The 12,591-nt window shown below is 32.7% G+C and overlaps 1 protein-coding gene across 2 annotated transcripts; it reads right to left on the bottom strand.

Annotated features, from left to right (window-relative positions):
- Window positions 1-1,518: 1,518 nt before the first annotated feature.
- Window positions 1,519-12,558, bottom strand: LOC113111702 (ribonuclease P protein subunit p30-like). 2 transcript variants are annotated; one of them, XM_026276715.1, is made up of 13 exons: window positions 12,307-12,558; window positions 11,273-11,328; window positions 11,137-11,193; window positions 10,991-11,056; window positions 10,827-10,895; window positions 10,615-10,704; window positions 10,126-10,242; window positions 10,018-10,047; window positions 9,889-9,926; window positions 9,713-9,792; window positions 9,398-9,506; window positions 8,154-8,252; window positions 1,519-2,627 (listed from the first exon to the last, which is right to left on the bottom strand). In XM_026276715.1, coding segments are annotated over exons 1-12 (783 nt in total). In that variant the 5' UTR covers window positions 12,377-12,558; the 3' UTR covers window positions 1,519-2,627; window positions 8,154-8,251. The 2 variants fall into 2 exon arrangements, with proteins under 2 accessions (XP_026132500.1, XP_026132501.1); XM_026276716.1 differs by lacking the exon at window positions 10,615-10,704.
- Window positions 12,559-12,591: the final 33 nt, after the last annotated feature.

Here is a 12,591-nt window from a genome sequence, read left to right as displayed (position 1 = left end):
GTTAACATGTGACTTGCAGTTTATTTCAGACAAGGAGCGGCATGAATGATTATGTTATACTTAGCCTAAAAAAATAAATAAATAAAAACTTATACACAAACATCTTCCCTCAAATGACCAATCAGTAGCCTATGTTATATGTTATGTAGAAAACCCCAGAAAAATAAGCATATGTTTAGAATAATGGGGTTGTTGTTTTACATTTATTTTAAAGTTTTAAATAAACAATATTAATGCTAGTAAAATTTTAATATACAAAAAAATTATATATATATATATATATATATATATATATATATATATATATATATATATATATATATATATATATATATATATATATATATATATATATATATATATAAACATGGAAATAGGTCAAGATGGGTTAAGATGCCGCCTGGGGCAAGATTACGCCCCAACCTAATTTTTTTCTCTTAACCATAGTTTGCACAAAATCCCATGTCAGCATTTTTGATGAATGGCTATGCTATTTTAATTTTGTCATTTCATCTGAATATCAACATTTGTGAGATTTGGTCAAACCATCGAATCTGGTGTCTCTGGAAAATGGTGGCTTATAACATTTTATTATGTTCAATACCAAACATTTTGGTGTCTGGCACATCAGTGTTTTTAGATATGTGAAGTAAAAATTTGTGGGGAAAAAAGACCCTTGTAGTATAAGATTAGCTCAATTGGCACAGAATGACCCAAGTGGCATGTTGTTATTATAAAATGTAATACTAATTATAATACATGGGGTTATTATTTAATATTTTGTTAAAATAAAATGTAAAATAGAATAGTATACAAATATATACAGTGAAGATCAAATTTAGAGAATAACCTACAATTTTCCTAAATTTCGAGGTCACCGCTTAGTCCTATTTGAAGCTCTTATCACAGGAGTATAAAGTGCCATTTTTAAGCATATTTCATGAGTTAAGTATATTCCGAAGCACAGGACAAAAAAACTTAAATTAGATATTTGAAAAAAATCACTTATCAAATTTAGAGAGTACGTTCAGATACCTCCAGTTTTTGGTGATAATCTGGCACCCAGTGGTCATTTCCTTTATTATCTTACAAACCCTATTTAACAGGCAGTCTAACTCTCCAGTTTTCACCTTGCAAGATGATGATCCTTTCTAAAGTGACAGAAACCCTCCAACAGCAGCCATAGCGAGCCATAGGCACTTTTGACTGCTGTAACTTTCAGAAATTTAAAAAAACGCTTATAAATCATACAGACGTTTTTTTGAGAAAGTTAAAATGCACAAAGTTTCCTGTGAGGGTTAAGGTTAGGTGTAGGGCCACAGAATATACAGTTTGTACAGTATAAAAACCATTATGCCTATGCGATGTCCCCAATTTTCACAAAAACAAACGTGTGTGTGTGTGTGTGTGAATATATATAGTTGTGTTTATACATTTACATAACCCTTACAGAATGTGCAAAATGTTAATAATTAAAAGAAAATAAGAGGGATCATGAAAATTGCATGTTATTTTTTATTTAGTACTGTCCTGAATAAGCTATTTCACATAACAGATGTTTACATATACTCCACAAGACAAAATAATAACCGAATTTATAAAAATGACTCCATTAAAATGTTTACATACCCTTGAATCTTAATACTATGTGTCATTTCCTGGATGGTCCATGACTGGTTTTATATTTTGTGATAGTTGTTCATGAGTCCCTTGTTTGTCCTGAGCAGTTCAACTGCCTGCTGTTCTTCAGGAAATTCCTTAATCTCCTAAACATTTGGTTTTCCAGCATCTTCTGCATATTTGAACCCTTTCCAAAATCCATATTTTGACACTGAGGAACTCATGCATAGCTATTACAAATGGTGAAAACATGTATAATGATGCCCAAGAAGGCCACACAATGAGACGGGGGTGTAAACCTGTCCCTCTTTTAATATTTAAATTTAAAATTAAATCTGCATTGTTCTTAAGGGGGCTTCTACACCCATCTAACCATATACATTTATGTTCATTGTGCTCATCATATTCTCAGATGTTACATTTGTAACAACATGTTGCATATATACATAAATAGTTTATAAAAACTACAGTCAGTGCTTGAACTTAATGACTTGCCAATTTTGTCCCACTTCTAATAGACAACAGATATGAATTCACAAGAATTAGACAAGAAGCAGCTTAATCTATATGAATGCATAAAACAAATACATAATGGAGATACAAATGTGAGAATGAATCAAATTCCTTCAAATAAGTTAAAACAGTTTTACAATTACATGTAAAATACACTGATTATTACTATTTACAACTATGATGAGCAATGTATAGTACTTAATAAAATAGCTGTAGTGATGAATTATCAATTTCATGCAAATGAATGTTAAATATTAACTATAATCAAAACTCAGGATCTGAACAGTTAGAAATGATGAACATTTTCAGTATAGATTAAAGAAAAATGAGCATATGTTCTACTCTTCTACCTAACTAACTTGTTGGCAGTCTGTGGAGAAGGTTCAGATATATTGGGTTCTCAGTGGCTCAGCTCATTAGGAGGCACCCACAGATTCCAGTCCCACTGCTGTCTGCTCACTCAGCACCTCCTCAAATCAGTCACACCAATCACACTGCGAAAACACAATTACATCCATTGGATAGCATGAATATATACATACGTGTTACATAAAACATAGAAAAGCTGGTTTACATGAGAAATTTGAGACACATTATACAATGCAACATTTCTTGTACATATTATTATAAAAGAACTACAGGGCACTTTCCATAAATATGGTTCAAAAGAATGAATGAATGAAGGAGTGAATGATAGGAAACAAATAAATAAATGTTGTAAAATGGTTGCCTGAAAAATGTGGGACACAGCTAAATATGAACATATTCATGTATGAAAATATGAATACCGTTGTGGTATGATTTTAATTGCTGAAAACAGTCGAGAAGGTCAAGGCCTCTATGGTGGGACAGGCCAAAAACACAATTGTGACTCTGGACCACTGTAAGTAGCATGGGTATATTTGTAGCAATAGACAACAATATGTATAAATATGAGTATAAGTAAAAAAATATAGATTTGTTCTTTTATTTCAAAAGTCCTTAGGATATTAAAGTAAATTTCCTACTGTAAATATAACAAAACTTATATTTTATTATTAATATGTATTGCTAAATATTGTCATATCTTAACAATCAATATTTCAATGGAAAGCTAAAGCTTGTTTATTCAGCTTTTAGACAGTGTATAAATCTCAATATTGCAAATTTACTTTCATGATTGGATTTGTGGTCCAGGGTCACAGTTTTATTTATTATTGTGTGAAAATGAATTTCATACTTACATATTCAAAAACGAAGCAAAATGAAAATACTGAAAATTATACAAAAATAGTGAAATAATATTTATCTGTATTTATGTATTTAGGATAAAATGTGATAAAAAGTAGCCTTAGCCATAAAAATATTATCACTCTGTTAAGTGATCATAGTAAATATTAAGGTCACTGAATGCTTGCAGATGAATTGCACTGCCAGTTATTTCAATGCTTAATTAAATTTTTTTTATTCTGTAACATGACTGCTAAGCTTTCATGCACCAACACTGAGTAATATTTTCATATGATATTATCACTCAGTGTGATGAAAGGTTTGAAAACTCGCCTCGCACATCTTTGATGTGCCCTAGTGCATAAAAATGTGTCAGCACAAGGTTAGTATTTCATATTGCATATTAATATTGCTCGCGGTATGCTGTACCAGAGCTTTGTGGTGACAAGTTCAACACACACGTGCCAAATAGTAGATAAATCAGTCACAGTACCACCTGACTGAAACTCAAAGCATGAACATGTGATACATACCTTCAGATTAGAGGCACACTCAACACTGCAAAAATAATTTATGTTTAAAATAAGGTTTTGTTTTAAAACATATTTTCATATTAATTGTTTAGATATTTGACAAACAAAAATACTGATTACATTTTTTAAGCCATAGATAAGTTCAAGATGTCTTTACAAAAAAAAAAAAAAAAAAAAAAAAAAAAACAACAACAACAACAAAACGTTACATGTGACTACCAGACCTGAGGTCTAAAAAGAGCAGGTAGAGGCTGTTACAAGCTTCAGAAATGGTTGATAAATATTAAAGCAATGTGTTTAGTTAAAGATCATCTTTACAAGAGGACAGATAAAACTCAACATGGAAGCTTCACATATCAGATTTCCTACTGACCTATGGTCTAAATACCATTTACAAGATATTGCAATACAGAAAATCTCATTATTATCTCACTGGAATAATTCCCATATTAGATGCAATGCACATATTATGATTAAACTGTTTAAAATGCAGTTTCCATGAATCATAAATGACAGAATTGAAGGTCTGTAGATTCTTGGATTCCAGACCATGCTAATAATACAGGTGGTTCACAATTCATCAACTTTTGCTTAGGAAAATTGTATTTGATTCATTAATGAACTGATTTTGATTAATGTCTTCATTATGCATTCTTATAAATGTACTTACAAGATTACTAAATTATCAACCCTCTTTTTTGAGTAAACATCAAGTTACATTTTGTATTGAGTGCAAAATCCAAAATTTCAGAGCAGTTTTACAGCCTTTGGCAGCAATATAATTGACAGCAATTATAATGCTCATTATAATTTTATTTTATTTTTTCAAATTTTCTTAAGAACCCTACTGATGCCCCCAGATTGAAAGCCATCTCACAAACATTTTGATGTGTATATATCTCAATTTTTTTTTTTTTTTTTTTTTAAATTTGAAATGCTAATGAGAGAATGTTTATTTTTGTAATCCATATGCAACACTGCTAACTTCTTCCAGTGTCTTGATTTCTTGAAGTTCCAAATAATGCATTAACAAATACACCCTAATGTTGCATGTTATACCACTGGCAATATTTTTTCATCTTTGGTTCAAACAAATATTATTTTTTATAGAAGGAAATATCTCTCTGTCTAACACCATTTTAACATTCTGCTTGTTAAAATATGTTGTATGTAACCTCTCATAGCACTTAAGAAAACCTTGAAAATGACACTCAATTAGACATGATACAATGCTACCAATATTAATTTTTAATAGATAAATTCTTCACATCTTTACTGCCTTATATCATAGTTTTATAGGCCCTGGACATGTGGGAAACTAGTAAAATAGCAGCTGCCATGCAAGACAACCACACATGTGACTTATTACTGTAAGTGATTCATGGGCTGCTCAATTAAAAATAGTGACAGGGTGCGAAAGTGTTACCTGCTCTCGTAACAGAAGTAAAGCAAGTGATGAAACCTAAGAGGAAAATAGCCTCATAAACCAAGACAACTACCTTAATATATGAGACAGTCAAAGCTGATTATGATGTTATAAGTCTTCATTTCACTTCATAACTAATTCCTGTATCTTTGTGTGGGATGTGGAGTGGTGTTCTGTGTCTTAGGCTTCGTGGTCTGCTGTAAGTCATCCTTGGATAGACGAGGCTCTATGGCGGCGCATCAAGCTGTCCCAGGTTTAATTTCCATTCCTTAAAATGTTCCCAAAGCATCTGACTTCTGAAAATGTTTTTTTCACCCTCAGCCCCCTTCGAAATGCATCTGACATCACAGTGACGTGGAAACTTCTCAGGTGGGAGGAGTCAGTTGAACAACAGTAGCATGATGTCCTCCAACTGTCACCAATGCATATATAAGTGATGCTTGGCTTGGATGCTTTACATTTGTCACAAGAAATTTTCAAGGAAAGTCATGGGAATCCTACAGGACGATGAGCTGGTAATGGCTTATATGTCTATTTCTAAATGTCTATTTTAAAAAGCAGTTTTAGTGATTTCCGTTAAGCATTTTAAATAGTTTCATTTAATTATTTTGTCTCAAGACTTCAGTTTATTTTGTGCATCTTGGAATTTTAGGTACTGGGCTCCTTAACTTTAAAAACTGATAATAGCAGGCCTTACTTATGATACTTATACTTGTATTATTTGAAATATTTAAAAACAACATCCTCTTCAAACTACTTCAATTGCTAAATAAATTTGAATAGAGATAGACTGTATATACATAGATAACCTGTTTGGGCTATTTATACAAAATGTTTGCTGTTTTAGGGATAATTCGCCCAAAAATCTCATGTCATTCCAAACCTGCTTTTTTCTGATGATCATTCAATGAATTTGTTCTTTTGTGTACCATAAAAGAAAGTCAGTCATAAAGGGTTGGAATGGCATGAAGATGAATATGATTTTTAGGTGAACTATCCCTTCGAGTGGTTATTTCTTTGATCTAAATTTGTTATTTTAGGATCCAGATATCACAAGTGGAAACAAAGAGCAGGATGACACTCTGGCACAGCATCCTTCTGAAGAATCCAAAAGCTCTGTTGAACATAATCTGAAAGCCAGTAATCTTCAGTGTGACAGTGAAGTCATTTTAAATGGTTTTAATGTAAGATATAGGTTTCTTAAGCATTCATTTGTATACCTCATGTAGCATATGTTATTAGAAGTGCATTTTCTTTGCCATATCTGAATGATTTTGCAGACTGACAACAGTACTAATGACCTCCACGAGATTAAAGAAAGTCAGAAGATAAAAACAAGTACACCGGTCTACAAAACACAGCCTAAACAAGAGATAGTGGTAAGCATACTTCAAAGCAAATATTATTGAGATTTCAGCTACTCAAGTAATCATCTCATTGTCCAACAGAATGATTTTGTTGATGAGGATGAATTTCTGAAGGCAGCACTGGATAACAAATTGCCAATGATCAAAAGTTACCTCGCCAGAGGTGCAGACCCAAACGCCTGTGATAATGTAAGTGTTTACCCAACACATTGAATAAAAGGCGCCTGACAGCACTTTAATCTAAATATATATATATAAATTAAACCCTGGGCAAGTTCATGTGCTGGCATAGAGCCCCGTCTATCCAAGGATGACTTACAGCTATGAAGCCCAAGACACAAAACACAGCATCACTCCACATCACACACAAATATACAGGAATTGTTTATGAAGTGATATGAAGACGTATAACATTATAATCAGCTTTGACTGTCTCTATTAAGATATTAAGGGAGTTGTCTTGGTTTATTAGGCTATTTTCTTTCCTAGGTTTCATCACATGCGTTACTTCGGTTATGAGAGCAGGTAAAATTGTCCCACCCTTTGACTATTTTAAATACATTTTTTTAACTAGTTCAACCGAACAGCTTTGCACAGAGCTTGCTCACAAGGAAATGTGGAGATTGTGCAAACACTGCTGGAGGCCGGTGCTTCAATTGAAAATAAAGACAAGGTATTGAATAATTTACTTAATACTTAAGTATAATTGTGCATTTCGTTGACTATGAACTACTTATTTCTATGAATACAAACACACATTAATACTTGAGTGTACAAGATCAAGAATTAGAAAATATGTTAAACCTAAACTTCAAATTCATGTGCAAATATCTAATACAGTAATATACAATTTTATAAAATCTTCAAGAAAAGTTACAATTTAATGACTAAAACTGCAACTGGTGTAACCATTAAGCAAAAAGTAGTGAAAATGTTCTTAATCCTTGAGTACAAGTGAATATATACATCTTTAATTAACATTATAATTTCATACTGTTTAAAAATACATTTAAAATTATTTCAACAATATTATGAATTAATTCATAAATATATATTTTTTACCCTTATCGATCTTACTATCACATGTTGGTTGCACCTCAGTTTTGCTTTGTTTTTATATTTTAACAAAATGGATGATAAAAGATTATACTAAACCTATTAGTTTTTATGGAAGAGGTGATATTTTAGGTGTTATTTTTACTTTGGATGTATATTTAAATAAGCAAAATGAGCAGTTCCGTGATTGATTCTGTACATCTATTCTATTCCTCTAATTTGCATAATATGAATGGATCATCTTATTATTTTGGATGTACTTAATTAGCTTCAAGCAACTGAAGTTCACTGGGCTTGTCGTGGTGGCAGTTTGCCTGTGCTGGAAGCACTACTTAATCATGGGGCAAAACTGGATTCCAGGGACAAGGTAAAAGAAGTTATTTAACAGCAATTCTATTTTAATAATACAGCTGGTGTGGTCTGACATACTGTCTCTATCGGTTACACTTGACGTCCTCAGCTTCGCAGCACCCCCCTTCATGTAGCAGTCAGGACAGGACACCATGAATGTGCTGAACATCTCATACTCTGTGGCGCAGACATCAATGCAAAAGACATAGTAAGAAATATGGCAACACAGTCAGTAAATAAAGTTAATTAACACTTTAATGGTAACTTTAAATGTTATTCTGCATCAGGAGGGTGACACACCACTACATGATGCGGTCAGACTGAATCGCTTCAAGCTTATCCAGCTTCTTCTGTTGCACGGAGGTGACTTAAAACTCAAGAATCGTGTAAGTATTCTTAAATGTAATGCTTATCCTATATATGCTTTTATCTTGTTGATTATTAATTGGAATGCTATCAGATACTAATAAATGGTAACATGTAGGAAATCAATTCACTAAGATGCTTATTTAAGCTGTGCACAGTTCAATGTTCTGGTACTTGCAATGCTTATCACTTTTGCTAGTGTGGAAACAGCCCTCTAAAATTATTTTTAGCAGCCAAGATGTTTTTTGTAAAGGCTTAGGATCAATATTGCTTGGTTATCATTGCTTTGTCTTCACCAGGATGGAAAGGCACCAATGGACAATGTTTCTGAGTGGCAGAATGGAGCTAAAAACATATTTGACAACTTTAAGGATTAAAAAAAGTAGATGCAATACTTGACCACCTTAGGTGTGCTTTGGGCATAATGCACTCAAAAACCTGCATTTTTAAATTGCCTGCATATTACAATCTGATATCAAAGGAAAGTATATTATTGAGCACTGCATGAGATTATTGGGTTTTGCAAAAGGAAAAGTTATCCAACGTTTGACAAGAGTTTTGGAAATTGAAGCACACAAGTGTTTTGGAAATTGAAGCACATGGATAAGGCAGAAAGGAATGAGAAACTTAATGGAACATAGAGCTTCCTCTTCACATGGAAATGCATTGCGTGAAATAGATCTACTGCTAAGATAAGATTTGAGCATGATTGATGGACTTCTGATATTAAAAATCTGATTTTATAACAGAATGCACTTAATGTGAAATTAGCAATTTTGTACTAGTTAAATTTATCTGTACATTTTGTTTGCAATTCTTTTAAAGCTTGATTAAAAGGTAATTTTTTAAATATATTTCAATTTAAAGTGTATTGCAATATTTTGAGAAAAAAGGATTCAAGGAATACTAATCTTCAATTAAAAAAAATTAATACACATGAATTCTGAAATACTGACTATGAAAATTCAGTTTTGGCCTTTTTAGATACTGGAGATTCTTCTTGTTTCTGGGGAGTTTTTGGTTTCTTCATGGTGTAAACAACACCAGATGCAGTGGCTCTCGTCTCTGTTATAAAGAATCATGAAAATTAACAATGAACATTCACATAACACTTTACAACTAATATCAAAGAGACGGACGGAAATGCCCATCAGTATAAATGCATACTCAGCAAGTCAACTAGCAATCTTACAACCAACAAGACCACGTGGCATAGAATTAAGCCTGTACTGGACAAATGGGAAATAGTTGAGCTCTTTCCAGTTATTTACCTCCATGAAGCAAGACAGCTCGACAATTAGTAGAAACAGCAGCTTTGGCATCTCCTTCAGACAGGCTGAACACAAGCCCTCTGAAATCTCAATGAAGGAACATATCAACATAGATACAGTGCCTTTTAGAAGTAACATGATATGTTAATATGATTTATTCATACACAAAAGGATACAAATTGGCAATGTCATACGGACCCCTCAATTCAAGAGGCTAAGGAAAAAAACAAAAGACAACAATGTCATACTGACTACACAATACAGTAACACTAAAATTATATATCAATTTACAAAATACTTTTTACCTTTTCTGCTCCACTGGACACTATGATATTCTGTGAGAAAAAAAAAATATTTCAGAAATAGCTTAAAACATTTTAAAGGTGTTTATTTGTAAAAAAGGGACAACACACTTTTCCTTTACAGACTTCCATAAGGCTGATGGCATTGGCGATGGTGTATCTCCTCATAGTGGTGTCTCTAATGGCTGCTGCATAACAGGTCTCAAAGAAACCCCCCCTGTCAATAGCCTGAAGTGACCAACAATATAACAGTGATGATACATAATTTAAAGGGATAATTCATCCTTAAATTACCATCATTTATCAACCATCATGTTGTTTCAAACCTGTATTAAAAAGTGACATTTTAAATATATAGTAAAAAGTGGAATACTTGTTCTGTCAAGATTAGGAAATTATGTAAAACACCATGAAAGTATCATTAAAGTGGTCCATGCAACTCAACATTTTGCAAGGACATTAATTTTATATTCCTTTAGGAACTTAAATTCAAAACTTTGTAATTTTACTTATTTTATTACCAAGTTCTATAAATGCAGCAGTGCCGCTTAAATTCACCTTGTATGCTGTTAGGTATGAATATAAAATACCATAACTCACCCCATTAACTGGAGCCTTTTTAAAATGGAAGGGCTGTTTTTCAGCAACTGCAATGCAGATAATGTCCACATCAAAAGTCATGCAGGCTGCCTGACACAGACAAAAAAAATATATACAGAAACGTTATCATCACAGCAGTTGGTTTTCATCAGAAAATAAATAATACTAAATAGAATAAAATTAAGCTAATTCAGAATTTTAATTTCACTTACATGAAATAGTTTTTCTGTCTTGGGGTACACTGCAACAAGGTCGAAGCTTTTGTATTCATTGGTTGGTCTCTGAAGAAAATTACATTTAAAAAAATAACAATAATTATATAAACAAAACATTAGCAAATGTCTTACAGTTTTTTCATTATAAACTTGCAACTTACAAAATGAGAAGCATCAGAGGCTATGATGGTCAATCGATTCAGTACTTTGATGGAAGAAGATTTGCCCTATAAAAAAAGCACACAATATTCATTAACAGTATCCATTATGGTTAAGTATGATCTAGAAACATGCTAAAGTAATTTACCTGTACTATTGGGAATTTATCAAATATGTCTGACACACTCTGTGGCTTAGGAATTTCCTATAATACAAGAAAAGAAGAGCATCATCAAATGAACTTCTTAAAGTGCACAGGCTAGTCTAACTACTTTATATCATACCTGTTTCTTCTGTTGTGGTTCAACCACATAGTTTATTGCGACTGTTGAGTAGCCAACTAAAATATAAAGAGTGAAAGTTAACTAAATTAACTGTTTGTCAATAGTACATCAGATATATGCATTGGTTTACCCTGCTTCTAGTTGATCAAAGTTGGGCCAAGCTGGTCATGAGGTAGCAGACCTGGTTTGACCAACTGGACTGGTAGCTGTTTTGTTGCCAGTGCAAGCTCACACAAACTAACAACCAGCTAATTACCATCTTAGACCCCAGCCAAAACAGAATTACAGAATTTCCAAAAACATTAACTAGTTTGGCAAGGTATGGATTAAGCCTTCACAATCAAAATGCAATATTAAAGAACATCTTACATTTACATTTATTCATTTAGCAGACGCTTTTATCCAAAGCGACTTACAGATGAAGACAGTGGAAGCAATCAAAAACAACAAAAAGAGCAATGATATATAAGTGCTATAACAAGTCTCAGTTAGGTTAACACAGTACACGTAGCATGGGATTTTAAATAATATAATAAATAAAAAGAAAACAGATAGAATAAAAAATATAGCTGCAAGCAGCAATAACGGGGCCAAGCACTACAGAAGCAAGCTTCAGACGAATGGCAGGAATGAGTAATTAAAACCGTTTTAAGATTATTTTAGGCAAAATGGCTTGAAAACAATAAACACAACAAAACGATTTATTGGCTTATCACGTGTAACCAATAGGTGGCGCTGTTACCAAATTAGTTTGGAATGGTCAGTGTGAGGTGACAATGACACATACTATTGCAAAAATGTCAAAGCTTTGCTGAGATACAGACTCAAATGCATGTTGGCATCCTTCCAGCAAATTCGTTGATGCGCTAAATGAAAATCGTTTTGTATGTCGACACGAAATCCATATCTTTTAGGTGGCTCAGTCTGAAGATGATACCATTCAATTTTGGTGAAAATCGGACCAATAGTAGATAGTTAACCTACTGGTTTTAACCATAATTTCAGCAAATATAACTACTATTACTGCTACTTACGGTGAGCCGCTGTCTCTATGATGCTTTTGAGTCTGTTTTTATCATTATTGCTGATGATGTTTAGATCCATAAACACAGTTATTTTTTCAACTGTTTTTACAAACGCAAATCTATATAAAATTTATTTCTTATCACATAAATCTAAACCAATTCAACGATTGTACTGAGACCCACATGCACACAAACACATTCCACTTTAAAGTTTCAACTAGAAGCATGGTCCACGTGAGTTAGTTGTGTTTTATGGGTAATGTAGTTCGCATCTGCCATTTTTGCGTTGGTTTC

This window comes from Carassius auratus, chromosome 12, assembly GCF_003368295.1.
Source record: "Carassius auratus strain Wakin chromosome 12, ASM336829v1, whole genome shotgun sequence".
Classification (NCBI taxonomy): Eukaryota; Metazoa; Chordata; class Actinopteri; order Cypriniformes; family Cyprinidae; genus Carassius; species Carassius auratus.
Note: the sequence above shows the minus strand (reverse complement) of the source record. Positions and strands in the feature narration are given on the sequence as shown.